Below are 27,725 nucleotides of genomic sequence, written 5' to 3' on the forward strand. Positions count from 1 at the left end.
ACAAGGACACAATACTGAATTTAGCACCTGCAATTCTGCCACCAGCTGAATCACAAATAAGCTTTAGTGGAAATAAGCTTTGCTTATAAAATGGGTGGATTTACCAGGGAGGTTCCTAGTTCTCTTTCATCATAGTACTGCTTTATGTTCAACCAAGCTATCTGACCTGATAATCCAGAACAGAGCCCACTAAAGATCCTCAGACTCTGGGACTTTGTTGGCTTTCTTATGGAGTGATTCCAGGGAAAACGCTGTTGGAGAAACAGGCCGTGATTCTGGAATATGCTCCATTCTGTACTTTTCAATGTAGGGTGCAGCTACATCCCAAACCTGAGAAATAAGCAAACAAAGATTAAATACTGACGACCTTGTTTCCAGCTGTCATTAAACATCAACTTCATCTCAAGTCAGACATCCCCTATTCCTGACTTGGATACACAATGGCTGCTTGCATTAAAGGCTTTAAAAACACCAAGTCCAAAACTTTTCCAAAGTTACCATGAAGTTCTTTAATTTGAGACAGAGAATTCTTTCACCCATTGATTCACTTCCCAAAAGGCTACAAGAGCCAGGGCTGGACTGGACTGGGCTGAGTTGAAGTCAGGAGCCAAGAATACATTCCAGGTCTCTCACATAGATGGCAGGGACCCAACTGCCACCTTCAAAGGGTCTCATTAGCAAGAAGCTGGAATCTGGAGCCAGAGCTAGGAACTGAATCCAGGTACTCCACCGTGGGACACGGGCACTTTAACTGCTATGCTAATCCCACTCTCCCACAAAAGCTTGCATTGCTTCCTCTTCCAAACAAAAGCAGCAAATAGCAGATAACATCTAGAGACTTCTGTGGAAAGAGTTGCTGTCCACAAAGGGATGCAAGCATTGATGAAAGGCAGTTTATTTATTCGATTTGCCCTTTGCTCTATCTTCAGGTCACAGGTACCCTATGACCTTGACCTCACCCCAATGTGTGACCTGTTCCCTAGCAACATCAGCAAATCTGTTGAGACCAAATCTGCATTTGGTCCCCCAGATCCACTCGCCCCACAGCACAGTTTGGGGAGCCTGCCTCAGGCCCTTCTTCAGATTTTCATCTACCCATCAACCTCATCTTTGAAACATATTATCATCTCAGATGGAAACCCAGGTGCTTGTTCACACTACTGATTATTGTGGCCAGCAAGAAAGCTTTTCTTGCTCAAGGCTTCCCAAAATGCATTCCCGTGAAAGCCAGCCTCTCACACCTTTTCCTTAAGTAGCTGGCAAACAGCTTCCCTAGTGGAGATGAGGAGTGAGGGGCAAGAACACTTAGAAATGATAAGCATGAGGATCAAAGAAGGGCTGGTGGTGCTGTGGTGTGGCTGGTTAAGCTATCTCAACCTACAGTGCCAGCATCCCATATAGACACTGAAGTTCCAGCTACCCCACTTCTGATCTGGCTCCCTAATATGCCTGAGAAAGCAGCCATTATATAGCTTCCCTCCCTCCCTTCCTCCCTCCCATATTATGTACTTTCTATAAACATTTTTTAGTGATTCATCTGTGCATGGATTTTCAAAAATTCAAAATAAACTTAGCTTTTAATTCCATTTTCTATATATATTTTGAAAGATCCTCATGCTTCTGAAAAAAGATTATTTTAAGGGAGGGGATGAATAATTGCTCTTTGTTTCCTTCCTGCAAGTACTTTTCCTGAAACTCCATTTAAAATCCCTTTCACAGGGCCATTTAGTCATATTAGAGGGCGTGGCTTCAAATCCCAGCTTCCTGTTAGTGCAGACCCTGTTCATGGCGCAAGTCTCTGAGCACCTGCCACCTGTGTGGAGTCCTGGAATACGTTTCTGGCTCCCAGTTTCAGCCCCAGCTGGGGACGGCTGTTTCTAGCAGGAATTGGAGACCTCAACCAGTGGATAGTAACTCTCCTGATCTTTCTCTTTCCCCTGCTCAAATCATCATCATCATCGTCATACAATGTGATGCTGTTTAGGTGACCAGGCATCTGAGGGTTTATCACAGGCTTTGTAGTAGCCTGTGTTTTTACTTCCATGGAATAGTAAGGAGACAGTGGAAGACAATGCTTTTCCACTCCTGCTTCCCACCCCTTTTCTCTTTTTGACTTTTCATAATGATCAAAAAAGGCAGCAAGCCAGCTTACCTTCTGCTCAAGTAGCAGCCGGTGAGCTGCTTCAATATCCGGGGCCATGAAGCGATCTTTTATCCAGGGTCTACAGAGAAAGCACAGCAACCCACCAGCCAGACGGTAAATGCGGCAAGGCTCATGGGTCTGAAACGCTGTCATCTCCAGGGACCTGTTGGCCTTACCTTACAACAGAGCGCACCAGGTCATAGACCTTCTCCAGTGGAGTGGTTGTTCTCAGGGGACGTAGAAACTCTATGCCCTGGCATGCTGCCAGAAGCTCGATGGCCAGCACTGAAACAAGAAATGCAAGAGCAATGGGTGGTTAAAGTGTGAATTCATGCTTGAGAAATACAAATCACAACAGCCAGGGCTGAAGACAGGAGCTAGGAGAGCCCACGTGAGTGCAGGGGCCCAAGCACTTGGGCCTGAGGAACCTCAGTGTTTTCTGCCTCTGTGGTTTCTGCCTTGCTTGCTTAGCTGGCAGGAGGGCTGTGTGAACCCCAGGACTGACAGCCTACGTCATGACACCTGACAGGTCACGTAGGCAGAACACTCCTCAGGAAGGAGGCCCCTGGTGTGCTTTTAGATAAGAGTTGCTCTTGTGTAGGAGATGTTTTGGATATATCCCTAGGAGTGCTATTGCTGGATCATATGGTATGTTGATTTTCAGTTGTTTGAGTATTCGCCAAACTGATTCCCATAGAGGCTGTACAAGTCTGCAGTCCCACCAGCAGTGGAGAAGGGTTCCCTTTTCCCCACATCCTCGCCAGCAAGTGTTGGTGGTATTATGTATGTGTGTCATCCTTACTGGAGTTAGGTGGTACCTCATTGTTGTCTTCATTTGGATTTCCCTTATTGCCAGGGAACTTGAGCATTTTTTCATATGCTTGTTTGCCATTTGGGTTTGTTCTTTTGTGAAATGTCTGCCCATTTCCCATGCCCATTTCTTGAGCAGTTTGTTTGTTCTGGTGTTTTGGTTTCTCTGGAGATCTTTGTATATTCTGGAGATCAGCCCTCTATCTCCTATGTAGTGTGCAAAGATCTTCTCCCATTCTGTAGGTTGTTTTTTTACTTTGTTGATTGTTTCTCTACCTGTACAGAAGCTTTTTAGTTTGATGAGGTCCCAATTGTTTATTTTGGTCTCGATTTCTACTGCTTTTGGAGTCTTTTTTAGGAAGTCAGCACCTTAAATGTCGACAAATGTCTTGTTAGAGTTACAAGCCAGTCTAGATTATCCTAAAATCTGCCAAGATCAGCAAAATTATACTTCAACACAACAAATGGCTAAATACTAAAATGAAATAGACACGAGACAGCTGAATGGTACCTTATAGCCATTTTAAGGTATATAGCAGCCGGCCCTGTATATAAACTAAAATTGAAATGTCAATGAGCTAATCATAGGTTGTGGTTAGGACTTGCTTTTTATTTTATTTTATTACTTTTTTTTTTTAAAGATTTATTTTATTTTCATTACAAAGTCAGATATTCTGAGAGGAGGAGAGACAGAGAGGAAGTGGAGCGGCCGGGATTAGAACCAGCAGCCATATGGGATCAAGGCAAGAACCTTAGCCACCAGGCCACACTGCCGAGCCCATATTTTATTATTTTTTTTTAACATACTGGTTACTCAAAACCATGTCAATTCCATAATATTGCAAATTGCTGTTGATGTTATATTGGGACTCTTAATTGACTGCGATGATATTCTACCAGCTCTAACTTCGGGTCAGAAATGGTCTCCCCAGGAAACTGTTCAACCCATCTGGACAATAAGTAGCTGGACTCCATGCTTGGTATATGTTTTCAAGGAAAGAGTCTTGATTGAATTTGAACTGTAATACTGCATCAAGGTGGAGGGATCCACCAGGGGGGAGGGAAGGGGGAGGGGTGGGGTGATTCCCAGAGCCTATGAAACTGTCACATAATGCAAAATAATTAATAATAAAAAAAAAGAGTTTCTCACTACCCCATAGCACACCAGTTTGTACTATTTGAAAGTTGCAGGGCCGGGCATGGTGGCCTAGTAGCTAAGGTCCTCGCCTTGACTCACCGGGATCCCATATGGGCACCAGTTTGTGTCCCAGCAGCCCTGCTTCCCATCTAGCTCCCTGCTTGTGGCCTGGGAAAGCAGTCAAGGATGGCCCAAAGCACTGGGACCCTGCACCCACGTGGGAGACCTGGAGGAAGTTCCTGGCTCCTGGCTTCAGATCGGCATAGCACTGGCCTTTGTGGTCACTTGGGGAGTGAGTTATTGGATGAAAGATCTTCCTCTCTGTCTCTCCTCCTCTCTATATATCTGACTTTCCAATAAAAATAGATAAATCTTTAAAACAAAAAAGAAAGTTGCTTGCTTTAACCCCACCTATTAATAGAAGCCTGCTAACTTGCTCTTTTTAAAAGTTGACAAACTGACCAATCGTGACTGTAGAATTATGCAGAATTGGCCTGAAGCTTATAAAAACCCTGTGTCTTCCAACCTCGGGGCTTCTGCTGCTGCTGCTGCCTTCCCCCAGTCCCACTGGGCTGGAGGCGGCTGGGAGCCCAGACTAGTCTGAATAAACTGCCCTTATGCATTGGAATCAACTTTAGACTCCTGATGATTTCTGGGGATCCAAAATCTGGGGACAATAGGCCATCCTCCACTGCTTTCCCAGGTGCATTATCAGGGAGCTGGATGGGAAGTAGAGTAGCCGGAACTCAAGCTGGCACCCACATGTGATGCTGGCACCAGAAGTGGCACCTTCATCCACTATCTCTCCCTATAACTCCAACTGTGATGTTCATGTAAACCAAATAAATCTTTTAAAGAAAATAAGTCAAAGGTTTTTAGAACTCTATTGGGAATAACTGATAAGGAAAGTGATCACCCTTAAGCTCCTAAACTATTTCCTTTGTAAATAATAGAATACAAAATGGTTTAATCTAAAATTACATTTCTATTGAAATTCCCCATCATTTAGACGCTAATAAATACAGCAAGATACAGTTTGCACAATTATGATACAATTGTATGATACAATTGTAAAAGGCCTTAGCTAAGAAAGACTGTAGAAAATTGCTTTTCTGAATAATTAAGGTTGGTAAGACATTAATTTCTACAATTTCTATTTTAGTGATCCTGAGAGTATTAGTATGGACACTATAGAGTTAGTTCCAGAACAATCATACCCACTTCCTGGTTAACTGGGTCCTTCAGGACTTTGATGAAGGACTATGTACTGGGTGTTTCAAGCCAAAGAAATTACAAGACTAAAAACATCTTAAATTTACATAAAGATGGAGATGGGAAACTGTGCTCATCCATCTTGATCAAAGAAGTTGAGTGGGGAGCTGATGGGTGAGAAGACACCTAGATGACTAGAAGAAAGTTAGTATATTGTTAAGTCAGCTATATCACTGTCTAATCCTCATTTTCACAGGTGCTACAGGCATCTGACTAAAAGAATATATTCTCCACTCGCAGGAGTCCTACTTTGAGATATGTCCACAGGAGTAGATCTAGGACAATCTTGCCAAAGTCAGCCCGAGAATCTATGAGGACAGGGGGCTTACTTTTTCTAATCAGGAGGCATAGGGAATGAATAAGAAAGCAAAATTGAATCAGCCATTCTAGCATTGTCATTAGCTGTACAGCCTCTGGCACATTAATTAACAACTCTGATTTGTCTTTTTGACGTTGAAAATGGACCCGCTAGGGGCCTGACACAATGGCTCAATTGGCTAATCTTCCCTTGCAAGTGCTGGTATCCCACATCAACACTGGTTCATGTCCTGGCTGCTGCACTTCTCATCCAGCTCCCTGCTTGTGACCTGGGAAAGCAGCAGAGGATGGCCCAAAGCCTTGGGACCCTGCACCCATGTGGGAGACCTAATGTGTCTTAATTTAATTTTTTAACATGATCTCCTTTATTTTGAAACAAGCTGATAGTTTATGATTTAATAATCACCTGCAAATAATTTTAAAACACATTGAAAATAATCGGAAGAATTCTGGAAATACATTTAGTTTTATATGATTATTTTGCTGACCTTAACAGTAGAAAACACATAAATAAGGTTATCCTAATCAAATATTAGTCCTACTAAAAAGGACTGCAAATGTATATCCATAAAACTTTAAAACTTTAACAATATTCATTTCATCAACCTCTAAGCTAGTATGTGCCTGTATTCCTTTACTAAGATTGTTGCTTGTGCAGTTCAGAACTGTTGAACTATCAGAACTGCATGAGCAGGACCCTCGGAGCATGCCCCACGGCAGGGACCTGGGATGGGTGGAAGGCTGGTGGGGCTTTTCCCTTTATCTCTCTGCTTACCCCAGATACAGGAAAAAATTAATATTAATGTGGAAACAATGGTCTTACCCACTTTCCGTAGCCCTTTGTGCCCTAATCAACTATGTAAGGGTTATTAAAATAAAAGAATTTTTTAAAAAAGATTGCTGCTTGTGACACAGAACACCCAGCTCATTGTCAAGCAAACATTTGAACACCTGATCTATATATTCCAGGTCCAAGCGGGTATGTAATGGATCAGACAAGATCTCATGGATATTACATTTTTCTGGGAAAGACAAACCTTAGAAATCAATGATACTAAGTGCTATTGGCGAGGAAAAAAAGGAGAAAGAACAATGAAGGGTGCTTCAGTTGGGGTGAGAAGGGAAGGTTTCAGAGATGAAATCTGGGATGTTATATAGATGTATGCAGAAAGGGGACCACAAGGAACCCAGAGCTGCAAGCCAACAGCCAGAAAGTTGCTGAGGAAGAGATGCATTTGTTGAACAGTGTAAGCACATGGCCTAGCTCAATGGTCTAGTGGCTAAATCCCCACCTTACATGTGCCAGGATCTCATATGGGCACTGGATCCTGTCCAGGTTGCTCCACCTCCCATCCAACTCCCTGCTTGTGGCCTGGGAAAGCAGTCAAGGATGGTCCAAAGTCTTGGGGCCCTGCATTCACATGGGAGACCCAGAAGAAGCGCCTATCTCCTGGCTTTAGATCAGCTCAGCTCTAGCCGTTGAGGCCACTTGGGGGTTGAACCAGTTTATGGAAGATCTTTCTGTCTCTCTTCCTCTCTGTACATCTGTCTTTTCACTACAAATCTAAAAAAAAAAAAAAAAATAGGGGGAAAAGAGAAATGTGCAAGCACAGCACTGTGACCCAAAGCAGAGAATGGGACAGAGAGAGGTGGCAGTGAGGGCAGAAGTCAGATCGGGGGAGCTTCATGGACTACAGGAAGGGGGTTGGATTTGCGTTGAACACTAGGAAGTCATTGGGGAAATTTACAGGAGGCATGTGGTGTGGTCTCAACGATGTTTTCAAATGCTCACCCTAGTTTATAGTGTGCATCAATGGCAGAGAAAGAGTGCAAATGAGATTATCAGATGACAGAGGCTTGGTTTTTCTGAGAAGAGGACTGAAAAGGGTAACTCAGAGCTTTTGGTCAGAGCAACATGTCCAATGGAGAAACCATCTGAGCAGTGAATGCTTATAGCACACCGAGATGCCCAGATAACAACATGCACTGGTGATAATGCAGAGAAACTGGCCCCTTCCAGCATTGCAGGTGGAGCACAGTGTGGCACAACCACTTTGGAAACCAGCTAGGAAGATCCTTAAGAAGTCATCTTCTAAATGTTCATACACCAAGTGCTCACACATTTGGTGACTGTGTGGCCTAGCAATTCTACTGTAGATATGAGAACATATGTTCATAGAAGCATCATTTATATTAGTGAAAGGGTGGAGACAAATCAAGGATCTTTTAGCAAATGGACAAACAAAATGTGGTCTATTGGGCCCAGCGCAGTAGCCTAGCGGCTAAAGTTCTCGCCTTGAACGCCCCGGGATCCCATATGCTGGTTCTAATCCCAGCAGCTCCACTTCCCAGCCAGCTCCCTGCTTGTGGCCTAGGAAAGCAGTCGAGGACGGCCGAAAGCCTTGGGACCCTGCACCTGCGTGGAAGACCTGGAGGAGGTTCCTGGTTCCCAGCTTCGGATTGACGCAGCACCGGCCGTTTCGCTCACTTGGGGAGTGAATCATCGGACGGAAGATCTTCCTCTCTGTCTCTCCTCCTCTCTGTATATCTGACTTTGTAATAAAAATAAATAAATCTTTTAAAAATGTGGCTTATCAATAGATCAATATTTAGCTAGAAAGAGGCAGCGAATGCTGACATGTGCTATGATATGATGAACCTTATAAATATCAAGCCAAGTACAAGAAGTCAGTCACAAATAACCACATAGCATATGACTCATCAATGCAAAAATAGGTAAATCTGTAGAGGAGAAATTAAATTAATGATTGCCTAGGACTGGGGGGCAGGGGAATGGGAATCGTGGGGAGAGAACAGCCTCAGAATTTCTTTTCAGGCTGATAAAAGCATGTGAAAGTTGATTGTGGGGAGCTCATTAAACACAGGTTGAATTTATCCCCACCCTCTGTCTGAGAATTCCCATCCCTAACCGCCTCCCAGGTGATGCTGAGGCAGCCAATGAGGATCCCAGTTTGAGGATCACCAATATGGCAGATCATCCATGAGCCCCCTCACCCCACCCTCGTCCCGGCCATTACCTTGCTCCACGTGCTCCACGACCCTGAGGGCCTTTCTTGCTGCCCACCCTCCCATGGAGACGTGGTCCTCCGTAGCAGCACTGGTAGAGAGAGAGTCCACGGATGAAGGGTGGCACAGAGCCTTGTTTTCAGAAACTGCAAGAGACCAGTACACATTAACCAGTGTCCTCAGGAGGCTAAAGCACCAAATGACACATGGGTCCGCTGAGAGGACCCACGACAAGGGGTGCACCTCTCTGGGAGCACCATGACTGAAGCTCCAGAGTGGGCAGAATTACTCTGAGAAAAGGAAGCAGCCTTCACCCTGTCCCTCAAAGTGAGAGAGACTCTATAAGTATCCTGAATTCTAAGATGGGGAGCTGGGAATGGGTAGAACTCCTGGGATGGTCCACACTGGGGCTTTTCAAACTGGATCATGACCTGCACCTCTACTGGCGTAATAACTCCAGGTGATGTCCATACAGTATGTCAAAGACAGCACGTTACACAGCAAGCATCGAGATTCAGGAACTCCTCCTACCCAGTTCCGGAATTTAATCAAGGCCCAACCCCAAAGTTCTTTTTTCCTCTTTGTTTTATTGAACTTGAAAGTGGTTCTGGGCCTGGCACAATGGCTAAGTGCCTAAAATCCTCACCTGGCATGTGCCAGGATCCCATATGGGTGCCTGTTCACGTCCTGGTTGCTCCACTTCCCATTCAGCTTCCTGCTTGGGGCCTGGGAAAGCAGTCAAGGACGGCCCAAAGTCTTGGGATCCTACACCCCCATGGGAGAACCAGAAGAAGCTCCTGGTACCTGCCTTCGCATCAGCTCAGCCCCAGCCATTGTGGCCATTTGGAGAGTGAACCAGCAGATGCAAGATCTTTCTCTCTGTCTCTCCTTCTATCTGTAAATCTACCTTTCCAATAAAAATAAACCTATAAAAAAATAATAAAAGTGGTCATGAGAGGGACCAGTGTGGTGGCTCAACAGGCTAATCCTCTACCTCAAGTGCCAACATCCCATATGAGTGCTGGTTTATGTTCTGGCTACTCCTCTTCCCACTCAGCTCCCTGCTTGTGGCCTGGGAAAGCAGTAGATAATAGCCCAAAGCCTTGGGCCCCTGTACCCATGTGGGAAACCCAGAAGAAGTCCCTAACTCCAGATAAGCTCAGCTGGCTGTTGTGACCTCTTGGAGAATTAACCAGTGGATGGAGATCTTTCTTTCTGCCTCTAATGTCTATAAATCTGCCTTTCTAACAACAACAACAACAACAACAAGAAAGTCACTCAGAGAAGCTTCAGTTGTTTTCTGTCCTCTAGTTCCCAGTGAAGGTGATCAGCAACTCTAGGCACATTTTGGGTCCTGAAGTCCCAAGTCCTGAGCCTTTAAACTAGCATATGTAGTGACGCTTGTTCAGAAAGATGATTTGCAAGTGGCCAAACAAGGGGAAACATTTCACTGTAACAAAAACAGGCTAAAACTGCAAAGGGGGCTTGGGAAGCACAAGACGGTTAAACCAAGCTTCCCAAGGTCAAAAGGCTTCTGGAAACGGATTACCATTTCCCCGACTGCCGGCTTGCCATTATGAGAAATATATTCCTTTACAGGGTATTGTAATCAGCAAGCAACAGAACAGATACAAGATCCAGGCTCAGAGGAGAAGGTGAATTCAGGGGCTCGTCGTTGGTTGTTTGTGCTGGGTTTTAATCAGAGGCTTAGGTGTGGAAGGAGTTAGGAGTAATTATTCACAGCGGCTAATACCTCCTTAGTGCTTCTGAGGTGCTGGGCAGAGTTCTAAGGCTTTCTATTGGTTGGTTAGTTTTATTCTCAAAGTGGGTCCATGGAGTACATTTATCATCTTTGTTTTAGGCAGGAGTAAACTGTGATTAACAGGGTTATCAGACTCAGTGAGATACTGCAGGTAAGGAAATCGTAAAGTTGGGAGTCAGGTTCAGGGTCTTGCCCCTTAGGCCTTTTGGGACAGTAGTGTTGATAAAACAAAGGACCTCCCAGGCCATCATGATTTCAGATTTTTCAGGATATGTTTGTACAGGACAATTCAAAATTCACTGGACAGACTGCATTATTGTTAAACTAGCAGCCCTGTCTTAAGGCTTACATACTGACTAAAATGAGGTCTTGTTTTAACTGAAGTGAGAGCATAGATGTGGGAGGCCAAAAGCCTGGGTTTGTCTTCTGTTCAATATCTTACTAGCTGTGAAGTATTGCACAAGTCACTTCACTTCTTGGACCTGCAGGTATTCATTTGTGCAACGAAGACAACTGCATCTGCCTTGTGGTGCCAATAGGAAGATTGAGCGAATACTGGTGGGACCTCTGAAACTCCATGCCAGGCATGGCTATGATGAATTACTTGCAATCTCAAGTCAGAAACCAGCTATCTTGGTGCTCAACCTTTTTAGAGAACACCCTGCTACTTCTAGGTAATCTTGAAAACTATAAACTTATCTTTGTTTTCAGTGGTTGGTATAACTAATGAAATACATTCCAAGTTTTTTATTCAGGTTGATTCAAATTACAAATCACCATCTTGGTCTATTTCTTTCCTTCTGAGAGTCTTCATGGTGAGAATTGGGAAAAGCTATAAAGGTGAAGCTGCCATGGAGCATCAGTTGCTTTCCAGGGGGGCAGGCATTTATCCTAGTGACTAAAACACTAGACTCTCACCGTGGAGGAACTGGGCTAAGCTCCCACTTCCAGCTCTTGATTCTAGCTTCTTGCTAACACAGATCCTAGGAAGAGTGATGATGGCTCGAGGAATGAGGCTGGCATACTCATGTTGGAGACCTGGATTGTTTTCCTAGCTCCCAGCCTGAGGCCCAGCCTAGCCCCAGCCCATTGCAGGCATTTGGAGAATAAACCAGCACATGGACATTCTCTGTATATCTCTCTCTGCCTTTGAAACAAATACTTTTTTAAAATTTCTTTCTCTAGAGAAATTTCTTAAGTGCTTCCAAGAAGTTAATGGAAAATATGTTTTGTGCATGGATTCCAAATGTATCTTTTAACACCATTTTCCACGAAGTTTTTGAAGTACCCTTGTATTTACAACTAAATATTGTACTGTTATATTTCATTATAACATTGCTTGGGTTTTACTTTGTTTTTCTAAAAAGTGTTAAAGAGTCCACCTGCTGGGGCTGTTGCTGTGGCATAATGCGTTAAGCCACTGCCTGTAGTGCCAACATCTCATATGAGTCCCTTTTCAAGTCCTAGCTGCTCCACTTCTGATCCAGCTCTCTCTGATGTAACTGGGAAAGCAGCAGAGGACAGCCCATGTGCTTGGGGCTCTGCACCCACATGGAATACCTAGAGGAGGCTCAAGGCTCCTGGCTCCTGGATTTTGATTTAGCCTCACTTCAGTCTTTGCAGCCATCTGGAAAGTGGACCAGCAGATGGAAGATCCCTGTCTGTGTCTCTCTCTTTTTAGCTCTAACTTTCAAACAAATCAAAGCAAAATCACCAATTCATTTTGAAAACTTAAAGAGATAATTAAGAAGTCAACCTGCTACATTTTTATTGACAGGGGTAGAAAAAGTGCTGAAAAAGTAGATTTTATTCAAAGACAAAATTTCATATCTAGATAAAATGGAAAAACCCTAAGCTGACCAGACTTGTGTCTGGGGCAAAGGGCAGAATCCTTACCGAGGGCTGCAGCTGTGCAATGTGCTATCATGAATCCCGAGTTCAGACCCCCTTCAGACACCAGAAAGGCAGGTAGCTCACTGAGCGAGGGATTACAAAGCCTTTCAATTCTTCTTTCACTAATGGCAGCAAGTTCATGGACGCCAATGGCCAAATAGTCCAGGGCCTGCAAAAGAATCTCCATTCAGTCGGCCTCTGCCAGAATATGCACTCTGAATGAGAGGCAAGCTTAAAAAGCTTACTTTGGCTGGGTATTCACCATGGAAGTTTCCTCCAGAGATTGTCTCACCCCTACTGGCAAAGACCATCTTTCAAAATAGGTTAAGGTTAGAACACAGCGTTGGTTGATCACTTCAAGTACAATTCTTTTCCCAATCTACTATGTCTTTCAGGTGACAGTCCTTGTAAAAAGATGGGTAGTAGAAAGAAGAGACCATGTTCCCTGAGTCTGTTTCAGCATAAATGGGCACCAACCTTAAAGATGAATCATGCCACTCAACTGGGGACCAATGAAACAGTGAACATGAAATGATGCTTTCTCCTGAAATCAGCAATATTCAAACTCTGTGCCTGTACTACCATAGTGATCTGCATCTACTCTCAAAAGATTCATAGCCTGAGACTAAGAATGAAGACCAGAGCATCCCTTAAAATGGGCATGGTGGGCACTGTGGGCCTTTCCAAAAAGAATCTTCAGAATGGAAGACACTTTTGAGCAACTCCCACAAAGTCTAGAACAATCAATCCTGGGCAAACTTTGGAACGCCACAGTCAGTGGTCCAGGGCAGGCTTCAACAGCAGATGCCTACTGATAAATCCTCACCAATCTGCTTTAGCAGAAGGCAACTTCAGACCCACTGAATATTATTATTGTCAGCAACAATTCCATTCTCCCATATGCTTAAGCAGGCCCCCAACCAGGCCAAGGCAGTAACAGATCCTCCCTCCTGCTTCTGAAGAGCTGACTTTTGCCTACAGGGTGACAGAATGCTACTCCTGGCCTTCTGTACCCATGGGCTTTGCATCCACAGATTGGCCCACCTCCATGCTCTATGAGCCTCAGCTACCTGTTCATTTATGCTATGGAAGGAAGCTAAACTGAGAATTACTGTTTAAGTGGATCTTCAAATTACCAGCTAGAAATGCTATCCTGGAGGTTTGGTAGACATTCAAAAGATACAGGATTATCTGTTGCGCTGTTCAGTTCTGTGGTAATGATGTCCTTCACAAATGCTATTGTGTCATTTGCCACACCATGGATCTAAAATATAATCAAAATAAGAAAAAATAAATCAAAATAAGAAAAAAATAAATAACCAAATACTTTGTCTTTCCCACAGAAAGTGCTTTACAGTTATAACCATGGCAATAAATAGGGAGGTTCTAAAAAGTCAGTGGAAAATTTAATGAAAATACATTTATTTTGGTGTAAAAAATTTGAAATGCCTCATAATAAGCATTGCCCACTCAGTTTCTGAACACCTCTAGTATGCAGGGATTTTAAACTTTTTGCAGCCAAATAAACTTAGCTTTTGACTTCATTTTCCACGAGCTTTTTGAAGTCCCTTCATACTCTATTCATCCAGAATTAGCTCCGTGGAGGAGAGAGCATGCTAGTTCCAGACACAGGCACATTCACAAGCCAGTTAGTGTGAGAGCTAGGTGACAGAGTTAACAGTTGAGACACAGACTTAGAAAACAGACCCCAGAACTTACCCTTAAACTACTTAACACGGCACACACAAACCCCTGAATATGACCCACAGAGAGCATTCAGATGGTAGCTGTTATCCAAGGAGGTTACGTGCATGAAGCACAAAGGTATCACAAGGGAAGAAGCTCAAAAACGAGCAGCTCTGTGGGGCAGGCCAAAGGCAGGCACCACGTGCCAAAGCAGCACCCGCCCCTGGCTTCTTTCAGAGATCAAGGAAGGAAAGAGGCAGTGAGCAAATAGACTCTATGCAAAGTACTTAAGTCTGGGCCTCATTCCTAGTTGCAAAATGAGAGGAAGAGTACTTATGTCATTATCGGGAATATTAAATAATGTACATGGAAGACCCTGGAATAGGACCTGCCACATGGTCTGCTATCATTATTGGAGTTACAGGGAAGTGCCAAACCAGGACTTCTCCTCCTGCTGAACTCATCTGGCAATCCTTTCCCATACATGTTTTTAATCTGCCATCTAAGAAGCCAGCCAGAGCAGAGCCTGCTGAGTCAGAGAAAATGAGAGTGTTTGCCCTGGGGACTCAGTGGCACAGTAAGAACGGGGCCATGGCACAAGCTGACATTGTTTCTTGACATGCTCGTTAATCTCTTGGTTGCTGCTGCCACATGTAAATGAGCATTGCAACACAGGATTTGTGATGCCACCTGAGGTTATCTGTTGTTTTTTTTTATTTGTTACATCTCATATATTCAGCTGTAATGATTTATACCTGACTGCTGAGGCAGATAAGATGTAATTATGGATATGATTAGACTTTACTATGCACATGGCTAATTGGTTGGCTCAACTTGTATCTAACAGGGAGAACCAGTAAAACTCTATTAACTGGTTGTGGTGATATTAGTAACAAAAATTTGTATCAATTAGGGCACTCTGATGCCACCATATGGGGATCAATTCAGTAGATGAAAACTTGAGCTCTTCCTCTCCCTGCTTCTCATTCTGCTTCTCTTTTTTCCCTTCAAATATATACATAAATAAATCTTACTGAAAAACGTTATGATAATAGATAAACCAAGTAAGGTGTCTGCGGAGTGATTCTGAAAGGAGCAACAAAACAAAGCAATTCCAAGATATGCTTACCATAGAGAGAATAGCAACTTTATAATGTTTGGGTCAATGGACATACCACAAACAAAATTTTCAATAGAGGCAATAAAAGAAATTTGGACTACAGTTGACCACTACATGGTTGGCTAACACTGTGCTGTTTTTCCGTTTTCCCTCTGAATTTTGGGGAAAAACATTTTGTTGGGGTTTTTGCTTTTACCTGTGGACAGCAGCGCAAGGTGTATGCATCCTGGACCCGGTCACAAAACCTGTGACTCTCTGAGGAAGTGGTGCAGGGGAAGAGGGAAGAAATACATGATCAGTTCTTGCTCAAACATACAACCAAACGAGCCCACTTAGATAACTATGCCCAGACCTGCTATTTCCGATGGGTGATGGTCTGAATCCAACAGTGACCGAAACCGAAAAGCAACTTCAATTTGTCCACGATGTGGGCGAACAGCATGAATGTCTAGAATTCACAGACAACAAAGTATGAGCAGTTCTGGTAAAAGAGCAAACTACCAGGTATGGCTCAGGACCGGCCAAAAGGCTGATATGGCCCTCCTTGAGGGGATCTTGGGAGTTCTTCATCACCACTTAGGGTCAACACATCATTGCATAAGCAACATTTTCATATTATCTATTCTTTTCTTTAAAGATTTATTTATTTTTATTGCAAAGTCAGATATACAGAGAAGAGGAGAGACAGAAAGGAAGATCTTCTGTCCAATAACTCACTCCCCAAGTGAGCCGCAATGGCTGGTGCTGCATCAATCCAAAGCCAGGAGCCAGGAACTTCCTCCAGGTCTCCCACACGGGTGCAGGGTCCCAAGGCTTCAGGCCACCCTCGACTGTTTTCCCAGGCCACAAGCAGGGAGCTGGATGGGAAGTGGAGCTGCCAGAATTAGAACCGGCGCCCACATGGGATCCTGGCGCGTTCAAGGTGAGGACTTTAGCCGCTATGCTACTGCTCTGAGCCCCATATTATCTATTCTTTTCCTTTAAATATCTGAGAGCAAATTGTGTGTTTTCTCTGGAATCTTAGTCAAGACACTTGGTCATTTTCAAGGAACTGGGCTTCTGGACCCTATAAACACAAACAATTATTTTGACTCCAGAAAAAAGTTTTTTAAATGACTCAAAGAGGGCCCGGCACAGTGGCCTAGTGGCTAAAGTCCTTGCCTTGAACGCCCTGGGATCCCATATGGGCGCCGGGAAAACAGTTGAGGACGGCCCAAATGCTTTGGGTTCCTGCACCTGTGTGGGAGACCTGAGGGAGGTTCCTGGCTCCCGGCTCCAGATCAGCACAGCACTGGCCGTTTTGCTCACTTAGGGAGTGAGTCATCGGACGGAAGATCTTCCTTTCTATCTCTCCTCCTCTCTGTATATCTGACTTTGTAATAAAAATAAATAAATCATTAAAAAATAGATAGATAAATAAATAAATAACTCAAAGAGAGAAAGATTAAAAAATCTTTTGACAAATGAAAAAAAGATTTGTAATAAGTAACTAAATACAGAGTTAATAATAGAAGGGTCTAACAGTGGGCTTCATCTAAGTCATTTTGGAACAGTATTCTGTCCTACAACAGAGTCTGAAATTCACTATCTGCTGGATAAGCTACGGCTTCTCCAGGTCGTCCTCACTTAGTTTCCTAATAGAGATCAATCTTAAACCCATCTGTGAATAGATGCCCAAGACAACTCAGAGCCTGCCCCAGACGTAGCCTGACTCACTTGATTCTCCGGCCATGTACGCTCCCAAGGGCCAAGCACAGCACAATGCAGGTGAAGCAGGTGAAGTCTCCCCGGATGTGCCACAGGCACCTGTCCTTTCTCACCACCCACTCCCACCAGGACTGCGTCTGAAGACTCCAACCCATGCCCTACCCCCACCCCATCTCCTGCCCCAGCTTTAGCTGGATAAGTAACACTCAGATGAGGGCACCATGCTGACCAGTATCGAAGGCCTTGGTGGTGCCCTTGAGCACTTCCAGAGTCAGGGCCGCGACGATGTCCGCCTGGCGTGCGATGGCACTGGCTCGCTCCACAGCTTCACAGCCCAGGGAGGTGATCATCTGTGTCCCATTGATGAGCGCCAGGCCCTTCGGGGAGGGAAGGGAAAGTTTCCTGCTGAATACACTGCAACGAGGCTACATGTAAGTGGAGTCTGTGTCTTCTGCTTTCGTAAGAGAGACTTGAGCCAATCAGCCGATCCGTGTTTCTTAAAGTGCAGGGCAGGGACGTTGATTTAAGCACTTCAGTAATAAATGCTGCCACATGTGAATCTGTTGACATACTTACAGCCAACAGATGCCCGTGGGGGAAGTCCATTCCCCAGGCAGCCACGCAGCTCTGGAATGCAGATTGCACATAACCGGGAATTTTGAACAGGTCATGAAAAACGGCATTAAAAGATGCTTATTTTGGTGCAAAGCAATTTTGAAACCTACACTTGACTTTTTCTCCTAAATTTTTTGAAGACCCCACGTTGCACAAGGGTTTCAAAAATTTTCCCACCAAAACAAACTTAGCTTTTGATGCCATTTGTATGTGTGTGTGTGTGTGTGTGTGTGTGTGTGTGTGTTTGTGTGGTGTGAACCTTTGGAAGGATTTTCACACAATTCTTAGCTCTTTGTTCCACTACATTTCTTTAACATCCCATCACGGTAGGGAAGATCACAAGGAACAATTCTGGCCCAACGCTTTTGGCTAAGCACTTCCTAAGGGATCTTGGAATATTTGTTAGGGATTCTGAGAGAAAAATCCTGAAGCGTTTTTGACACAAAGAATCTTCTGAATGTGCCTTTTTCAGTGAACGACTTTCAACAAACATGTACCCTACACTGATTTTAAGGAACCATTAACACTGTTCCTTTAAAACCAAAACTATTGCTTGAAGACTTATTAATACAAATTTTCTTTTTCTCTCCTACCTCTTTTGGTTTCAGAACAACTGGTTTCAATCCATGAGCCTCCAGCACCTGTAGAATGATTACAAATGTAAAAATGGGAGCCTAGAGAACTACCAACCTATTATATCTGATTTTGTATAGAACCCAATGACAGATCTGTCGGGACAAAGGTCCATCTTATATAAGGCTAGACCTCCATACCTTGCCTCTGTTCATCTTCTCTGCTCTAGCCTCTAGTTCTTTAGTCTGAAAGGCAATTTATCTTCCAACTAATTTTACACTTAGGGGGCTTCTCTCTTCACACAACCAGTTCTGATCTCTAAGCCCTGTGTTCAATTTCTACCTTAGTGATTCACCTGTTGTACTGATGTTTTTAGACACCTGTGCAGGCTAAAGTCATGCTCTTCGTTGTCTATACTCTTTCTTCTAGGGTGTGGGCTAAAAGCCCTCTACTGTCATTTCTACTGGATCCAAATTCTGACAGGACCTCAAGGTGGGGCTTGGGGGGCAAATAGGTACGCACCAACCAAGAAGGGTCCATGGAGTCCTGTCTGCTACATGGAAACAAGAGAATAGAAGCAGATGTGTCCTCCTGGAATAAGAGGGGCCTAAAGAGTTGCAACAGACCTGCTAGGGAAGGGGAGAGGGACATTTCAAGTAGAAGGAAGAGAGTGCCCAGCCCACTGACCAACTTCACAAGTGGATTTGAGTATTTATCATATGCAGATTCTGTTTTGGGTGTTGGACTAGGGTTGGGGGGAAGAAAAAAAATGGAGACAGACAAGTTCATGTGTGCCCACAGATGCATGGACTACGAAAGGTGCAGTGGAAAATAATCACATAAGAGCTTAGGAGAGAGCCAAGGAAGGGCACAGGAGAACTCTGGGTAGGAGAGATTAGAGGGATTGATTACATGACAACCAAGGCTCTTGTGAGCCCCTTTACATTTACATTCTATCAATGGATAATGGAAAAAACATCCTGGGATTTAACCAGAACATGTGTGGTTTGCTACTTGGAGAGGTCAGGCTGACTAGGAGGTGAAGGTGACTGACGATCAAAAGAGGTAAGGCTGCGTCGGAGAAAGAGCGTCTGGAACCTGTTGAGTTATTGCTATTATCATTACCCCCTTTCTTCCTCCTCAGCTCCTTGCCTCTTTCACTGGTTATAGGGCCTCCCAGTAACTGCCCAGAGATAAGATTTTGGCAGATTATTTGCTCTCCTCCCATGGAATTTAAAGATCGGTGAGGAAAACATGGAAGTTTTATTGAAAAACAAGCCTTGGGAACTTGGAATTAAAGTGGAACCCGCATTCCAGAGGCCAACTGATATGGGCTATGACCACACAGTTCTGTATCCATGAAACAAACTCCTAAGTAAAACTGTGACACTATCTGATCTTTGCAATTGATTCTGGCAGCAACTTCTTGGGAGTAACAACTTTCCACAAAAGCAATCACAAAATCTGGAAAGCTGATTAATATTCAGAGATGGATGCTGATAGTTTTGCCTAGTTTGACTTCTAAGCTTCAGGTGTCTCATCCATAAAGATAGTACAGAGGCCGGAGCTGTGCTATAAACCATCTACATCTACCCCACGTCCAACCTAGGGAAATGATGACACATGGAGATTACTGGAAAAGTCTTACATATTTAGCATCAGCCCAGCCACTCTTTGGAGACCACATCTTCCCTTCTCCGATTAGGCCTAGAGCCAGATGAGAGAGTGGGGCCAGGTCTCCACTGGCGCCAACAGTGCCTTTCTCTGGAACATAGGGCAGGCAGGAGGCTGGGAGAGAAGAAGGCACGAGTTACTTCATGGAGGCAACATTCTGCATAGTCTCACTTTGCGGTGAAGTCCCACTCCCCCACCCCCACACCACCTAGCATCACTCTATGGCCATGAACACCTTGGAATGAGAATTCCTCAGGTACAACTAATCCTTAGGGGGCCCAGCTGAGCTGTTTTAGAAAGAAAGAGAGGGATGGAGTTACAAGATGAAAAGAAGTGAGAGACAGCAGGAAGTGAGAGGCAGCCTTCTAGGAGCAAAGTCTTCCAAATGTGCAAGCTGTCATCTGACTAGACAATTTCATTTAATAAATTCTACAAGTGTATCTTAAAGATAAGATTGGGAACTAGTTGTTCTTTACATTCTCCTTTGTGAGAATCAAAAGTTAGAAATGGTCTAAACATGCAGTTAAAACATGTCTATGTTACCGAATGGTAGGAAGCCACTAAATGTTTCTGGAGAGTATTGGGAAATATGTAACTCTTTAACATTAGGTAGGAACGTAATATGGAAATGTTCTAGAAAGACATGACACCAGGATGCTAACAGGGACTCTCTGAAGGTGAAGTCATGGCAAATGAGTCTCCTTTTTGTTTGCTGCCACCCATTCTTTCAGTCTCCACCATTTATAATTAAACGTATTATTTTGTGAGAAATTCCCAAAAATGTTACCAAAAAAGTTTTCCATTTTTTTTTTCTAAAATAAAATCAGACACTGACAGCAGTGGTTTTTCAACTGTTAACGCTGGAGAGAGCAGTACTACGTACAAGTTGAGTTTACAGATTGCAGTTTGCCCTCAGGGCATCTCAGGGTTCTAGGGACCCCAAGGTGCCTCAGAATCATTCATTAAGTTTTCACAACTTCAAGCTTGAAGAACTGGGTGGGATTTGACATTCATAGCAGGGCAGATCAGGGTAGTAATAGAGACAGCAAGTAGAGAATAGATTTGCATCACAACTGGTCTGTTCAGCTCAGCCCTCTCTACTATGAATTATTCATTCAGATTTCTGTTCACTGGCTTTCATTTCATATTCATGGGTCATTTGCATTCGTAGTATGTATTCTGCCTGGTGTGACTGCCTGACACAGTTTCTCCTCCCACTCTCCCCTTTCCACTCCAGCCCCTGCACCTCCCTGACCTACAAGGCTTATCCTTATCAGTGACAAAGAACGAGGCCTCCCAAGCTTTGCAAACCCGGCCCCCACATCGGAATTTTCCTGTCCAAAAAAGTAAGCAGCAAAGGGATGAGTTGCGTCAAATTTTGCCACTCCTTGGCTTCATGATTACTAGTGAGTTCCCAACCACTTCACGTTTCTATTCCATCTTTGCAGGAAAAGGCATTTCAGTGTCTAGGTCTGATGGTTCCATCACACAAGCAGCACTGAGATTCCAGGTTCCCAGGTAGCAGCCAGAACTGCTGAACTGCTCTCTGAGAGCCATCATTCAACATCCAAACCCATCAATCATATTCTCTAGAGGATCTACTTCTTCTAACCACATACAGACATCCCTGAATCCAAGTTTCTCTCTAAGCCTGAGTTTAAAGGCAGATGTAAGCAGCTTGTTGTACTCTTAAAGATGCCAAACGCTTTTTCTGTTGTGCCTCTGACTTTGATACTAAGGTGATATCGACTTCATAGAAAGAATTTGGAAGAATTGCCCCCTCCCCATTTTCCATTATTTGGAAAAGCTTATGGAGAATTGGGGTAAGTTCTTGAAACATTTGGTAAAATTTAGCAATGAAGCCATCTGGTCCAGGGCTTTTCTTGGTAGGGAGGGATTTAATTACTAATTCAATCTCAGTCCTTATTATAGATCTATTTAGACGATTAACTGCCTCATGATTCAATTTTGGTAGATTGTATGTGTCCAAAACTCTATCCATCTCTTTTAGATCTTCTGATTTGTTGACATATAGTTGCTTGTAGTAGTTCCTAATAATTTTATGTATGTCTGAGATATCTGTTGTTATATTTTCTTTTTCATCTTTGATGCTATTTATGTGTAACTTCTCCCTCTTTTTTTTTTTTTTTTGATTAGTTGGACTAGTGGAGAATCTATTTTGTTGAGTTTCTCAAATAACCAGCTCTTCGATTCATTGATCTTATATATTATTCTTTAGGTCTCTATTTGGTTTATTTCCTCCCTATTTTGGTTATTTCTTTTTTCCTGCTAATCTTGGGGTTGCTTTGCTGTGGTTTTTCTAGCTCTTTCAAACTGTAAGGTTAGTTCATTTACTTGATGCTTTTCTAATTTCTTAACATAGGCATTGATTGAAATGAACTTTCCTCTTAACATTGCCTTGATCATATCCCATAAGTTTTGATATGTTGTGTTGATGCCTTCCTTTGTTTCAAGTAATTCTTAAATTTCCCTTTTGATTTCCTCTCTAACATATTGTTCATTTAGTAGCATATTATTCAGTCTCTATGTGTTTGCATGTCTTTCTGGGTGTTTTGACTTATTGATCTCTAGTTTCACTCCATGATGATCTGAGAAGATGCATGGTATAATTTTAATTTTTAAAAATTTGCTGAGGCTTGTTTTATGACCTAAAACATGGTCAATCCTGGAGAAAGTCCGATATTCCTGATGAACATAGATGCAAAGATCCTCAACAAAATACTAGCCAACAGGATCCAACAGTACATCAAGTAGATCATTCGCCCAGACCAGGTTGGATTTATCCCTGACATTCAGGGATGGTTTAACATCCACAAGTCAATAAATGTGATACATCACATCAACAAATTGAAAAATAAAAACCATATGATCTTCTCAATAGATCAAGAGAAGGCATTTGATAAAATCTGACACCACTTGATGCTAAACACCTTAAGCAAGATAGGCATAGAAGGAACATTCTCTAACACAATCAAAGCAATATACAAAAACCCAACACCAGCATCATACTAAATGGGAAGCTTTTCCACTTAGATATGGAACTAGAAAAGGATGTCCACTTTCACCACTGCTGTTCAATATAGTGTGGGAAGTCCTTGCCAGAGCTATTAGGCAGGAAAAACAAATTAGAGGAATTCAAATAAAAATGAGAAATTAAAATTATCCCTGTTTGTAGATTACATGATTCTTTACATAGGAGAATCAAAAGATTTAGTTAAGAAACTATTGAAACTCATAAGACACTTTGGCAGGGTAGCAGGATGCAAAATTAATGAACACAAATCAGTTGCACTAGCACATTCAAATAACTGCATGGCTGAGAAAGAAATTGTAAGTACGGTCCCCACTAAAATACTGGAAAGGAATCTTAAATACCTTGGAATTAATCTAACCGAATATGTGGAAGACCTCTATGATGAAAACTATAAAACATTTTTTAAAAAGAAAGAAACAGAGAAAGGCATTAAAAAATGAAGAAACTTGCCATGTTCCTGGATTGGCAGGATCAACATCACCAAAACGTCCTTATTACCGAATGTAACATACAGATTCAATGCAATCCCAATCAAAATCCCAACAACATTCTTCTCAGAGATAGAAAAAAAAAGATGCAAAAGTTCATCTGGAAACACAACAGACCATGAATAGCCAAAGCAATCCTGAAGAATAAAAAGCTGGAGGAATTACAGTTCCATACCTCAAGACATAATGCAGAACAGTGGTCATCAAAACAGACTGATACAGAAACAGAGAAGAAGATCAATGGAACAGAATAGAAAGATGAGAAGGGAGCACATGTATAGCCAACTAATATTTGACAAGAAAATTGAAAACAATCCAGGGGGAAAATCCTGGTCTATTCAACAAATGCTGTTGGGACAACTGGATAGCAGCCTGCAGAGGCCAAGGCCAAAGAGAAGAAAACCCTCCAAAAGAGGAGCCACAGTTGGAACATGAGGATATTCCAAGGATTCAGAAGCTTGAGAGTGAAGAAGACATGAAGGTTGCAGGACCTGATGGGAAATCAGATGAAAGGAAAGTGGTGAAAGGAAACAGAGAAGTCTAGAGACAATCCTAAATACTCTGATTAGAATTCCAAAGTCAGAGAATGTTAAAGTGCCAGCAGCAGGTTGGGTGCAATGACCATAGGCTTGCAAGAAGAACAAAGACTGAAGCTGCACGTGCTGTTCTAATCTGGTACTGTTAACATTCTCTCAGTAAAGTTTTACTGTTTGCTGCAAAATAGCAACACCAACAACAACAACAAAAGGTGCCACATGCTGTGTGAAGGGTAATGAGAATGAGTAGCTATCAAGGGAGGCGCCATCTCCCCACCCCACCCGCCCGACCTGTCCCTTCTACCAACCCACTCATATCATTTACTTTATCTTCTTATCCCAGCCAGCCAAACCCTCTGTATCTAAGGGCACCGCAGTGAGACATGGGTCTGGGAACCCCCTGTATTACCGTTAAACACTTCAATGACTTGCTTGAGTGTTTCCAGAGAGATGCCACTGTATCCTTTAGCCAAGACATTGATCCTTAGAGCCAAAAGCATCCGACACCTCTCAGGGCTAAGGGGCTTCCCAACACCTGCAAAACACAATGGATGCTTTTGCCAGGAACACCACAGCACTTTCTACCTCCACCTCTCAACTCTTCCCTCCCCACAGTCAGCTATCCTCTCTCCTTCCTGCCTGCCCATTCCAGACAAAGGTAAAAGTCCCACCTTTGTTTTCTCAGCTCCCCATCCCTGGAAAGTGTCTTGGATCCCCCAGTTCCCAAATTCCTATAGAACAGTATCCAGACCCCATCACCAACTACATCCCCATTGGAGGAGTGCTAAGTCTTGACCAAGTTTCCCATATCATGCATCCAAATTCATGGCCTGAATGCCAGCCTTCACTTCCTCCTGTGAATGCTCAGGATTTTCTCTGCAGCATGGGATGTGTGCTCCTGTCCCACCCAGTTCTTCCACCTTAGTTCATGCCTTTCCCTGGGGCTCAACTGAAAGGTGCGCTTGCCTGATGCTCTCTGCTTCCTTTTCACCTCCTACACCCTGCACCTAGTCCTTGCTGTGCACCACCTATTCCTAGCTGACTCACACTGTGCTCTGTGTTATACATCAGATCCGACTGGATGTAGGAGGTACCCAGGACTTGGAGTGATTTACCTGCAGAATGTGATCGCACTAAGTTGACCTGAAGCTCCCTGGAAGAGAAAGATTAAAGCTCTCAGATTTCTTGCAGTGAAAATATCCCTTCCACTGGGAGAATGAAGGGATGCATGGTTCCATCTTGACAAGGGTTGCATGGTAGCCAGATGCAATGGATAAAGCCAGCCAGCCCGTGTTTTCAATGTCAGTTCCTTTCTCTGCCATTGAACCCAAGTCTCCACTCTGCTCATGTATAAACTGGGCCAAGGAGAATTACTCTACCAAAGATGGTGACAGGTGGAACCTGAAGATAACGTGTGTTTTCAACTTACTGTAGCTTACTAATGGGAATAACAGTCCTGGCAAACTTCCCAAAACCGGTGGTAATTCCGTAAACAACTAGAATAAAAAACAAACACTGTACAATCAGATATGATAGATTTTCATGTGTGTATGAAAAGGATTTTATAAGTTAAAGAGAACAATACCTGTTTTTTCTTTGATGATGCTGTCTATGACCTCCCTGGATTTTTGCACCTTCTTCTCAGCAATTGGGGTGAGCTAGAAACAGGTTGGTCAACACTGGGCATGTTAAAGACTTTCCTGCGCAGCACAAATGCCCAGAGGGCTTGCCTCACTCTCACCCTCCTTGCCTCCCTCCTTCCTCCATACCTTGATTTTGTAATGTCCCTTTCCCAAGTTGACCAGATCCTCTGTGGTCAGACTATCTCCATCTAAAGCGATGTACTGCATGAAAGAAGGAAATTTCTGTGATGGGGAATGACCTTGTAGCTCTAACAAGAGATCAGCAAGGCTCTCGCAAAACCAAACTTGGGACATTTGATCACTTGTGTAACTTGAATGTGTTCCATAACAAGAGGCTGAGGAAAAACATCCTTAAGCATTTCCTTGTCCCTGTTCTCGGCTGTACAGAGTTGACTGGAGCCTGGTCCTGTGTTTGCTCAGAAATTTTTGCCAAGCCCTCTTGCTCCTTAAATGGGAGAGACTGAATTTTCTTGGCAAAAAGCAAGTGGTTTACAGCTTACCTTTTCGGGCTCCCGGTATTTGCTGTATCTGAAGCCACGTAAAGGCAAACATTGGTTAGGATGGCAAAACTCCAGCCCCATGGCTGGCAAGAAGGGCCCCCTGCATTCACCTTCCTCCCACCCCACCCCACCCTCAAGCAGAGCACAAAGCTGGTAGGAAAGGATACAGGTAGACGCCTTCTGGCTGAGATGGAATGAAGTCGGGGGACATGGTATCGCCTTCTATGACTAGAACGAGAATGCAAGGGGGTGTCCTTACAAATCACCTGGAAAGCCACACATAGTGGCTCTCCTGGAAGCAGAGAGTTTCATCTGGGAGTGACAGCTGGGGTGTAGTTGTCTATCCACTGAGAAAACACTCATGAATTGCCCTTGACTTTGACAAAAATGCCTGCTTCATTGCCAAATACTTTCAAGGGCTCTGAGTATCTTCATAAAAGAGAGCAAAAGGCAGTGAGGTAGACACTGGGGATGCAACACCAAGTTGGAGATTTACCTCTTACCGCCACCCTCCACCCCCAGGTTCAGCTCCTTTTAATCTGTGTTACCTGCCTCCAGTCCGCTGAGTTCCTTGGAAGGACCAAAAGACCTTTAAAATGACTCAGCGACTGCAAAGAGAATCAGACCTGCACTCTAGGGGTTCTAAGCCAGCCTATGTCTCTGCCCAGCTGGCTGAGTCTGGGGAAGGCACCTCCTTGCTTCTCCTCACAGACCGTTGAAGGGGACTGGGAATCCTATCTCCTGGGGTTGTGTGAGAACCGGAGAGTCCCAGAGGAGTGGCAGGTGCCTACACAGAGCAAACCACCAGCAAGCCCACCTCTTCCTGAAGGCAAGGAAACAGAATCTCCCCCCTGGGGTTGTGGGGAGGATGAAGCCTGGCCAGGGCGTGCAGCAGTCAGCGCCCCCTCTCCCACCCCTAGCCACTCACCCACTTCTACGAACTCATTGTCCTCCAGAGCCAGCTCGAGCAGGTCCTCATTGTCCAGCAACCCCAGGCCCTTGCACCGGCGCACAAGGAAGCGCACGGTGTCGGCTGAGGCAAAGCCACCATTGTCAGGCTTGTTCTTCATGTAGCGCCGCACGGCCTCGCGGCCCAGCCAGCCCACCGTGAGCCCCGCATCCTGGCAGGGAACGGCCAACCATTCCCCACGCACATGTACCGTATACCTGGGCATGGCTCCGCCACTGCAGCCCTTGCGGCACGGGATGGGACACTCTGGGAGCAGAGTTTTATCTGGGAGTGACAGCTGGGGTGTGGTCAAGATGAACTTTCACAACACTGTCCCTCCTTCGCCTTCACTCATTCAGGTGGTAGACAAATATTTATCAGAGCCTCAGGTGTTCCTTTGATTTTTTTGAAAAAGGAGTGAGGGGCAGGAACAGCAAACGCAGGTAGGTGGGCCACCTTCCATCTGCCATCCAGCCCTGCTGGCACTGAAGTCCGGGGGTTTCCTACCCCGAGGGCCTGAGCCCCTTCTAGCTTGTGCTGCAAGCCCCCCTCTGTGCTGGTTTTTATCTGCTAACGAGGAGGAGCAGCTTATAAACAGCATGTTCCTGTGTTTTTCTGGAATTACTCAATGGTAAAATGCACTCTGCTGGCCAACTGTGACACCAAGAAGTGTGGTAATCTGTCTTCATTTGTTTATTCCACAAACACCTGTTGAGCAACTGCACTCTGCCACCCATTAGGCCTTTGGAAGCTCTTGCTCAGCACAGGAGCGCAGTGGCCAGAGGGCATTTTCACAACTGAAGGTCATTGTCTGGA

General features: G+C 44.1%; 1 protein-coding gene across 1 annotated transcript; it reads right to left on the reverse strand.

Annotated features, from left to right (window-relative positions):
• Window positions 1-27,625, reverse strand: HAL (histidine ammonia-lyase). Its single transcript, XM_004583118.3, has 20 exons — window positions 26,889-27,625; window positions 26,128-26,188; window positions 25,961-25,988; window positions 25,587-25,661; window positions 25,403-25,475; window positions 25,247-25,313; window positions 24,933-24,970; window positions 24,227-24,352; window positions 19,713-19,852; window positions 18,085-18,132; window positions 17,106-17,253; window positions 15,522-15,617; window positions 15,366-15,424; window positions 13,547-13,627; window positions 12,609-12,674; window positions 12,367-12,532; window positions 8,720-8,854; window positions 2,320-2,428; window positions 2,153-2,222; window positions 1-330 (listed from the first exon to the last, which is right to left on the reverse strand). Exons 1-20 carry the CDS (start codon window positions 27,133-27,135, stop codon window positions 190-192), a joined length of 1,974 nt encoding a protein of 657 aa, XP_004583175.1. The 5' UTR covers window positions 27,136-27,625; the 3' UTR covers window positions 1-189.
• Between the last annotated feature and the right edge of the window lie 100 nt (window positions 27,626-27,725).

Source organism: Ochotona princeps, chromosome 15 (genome assembly GCF_030435755.1).
Source record: "Ochotona princeps isolate mOchPri1 chromosome 15, mOchPri1.hap1, whole genome shotgun sequence".
NCBI classification, from domain to species: Eukaryota; Metazoa; Chordata; class Mammalia; order Lagomorpha; family Ochotonidae; genus Ochotona; species Ochotona princeps.

Coding starts and splice junctions, on each gene's coding strand:
- HAL (XM_004583118.3), bottom strand. CDS start 27,135: ATGCCCAGGTATACGGTACATGTGCGTGGGGAATGGTTGGCCGTTCCC. Junction 17,254..18,084: donor TTGTTCTGAAACCAAAAGAG/GTAGGAGAGAAA, acceptor CCCTCCCCGAAG/GGCCTGGCGCTCATCAATGG. Junction 331..2,152: donor GGCTGCTACTTGAGCAGAAG/GTAAGCTGGCTT, acceptor CTTATTTCTCAG/GTTTGGGATGTAGCTGCACC.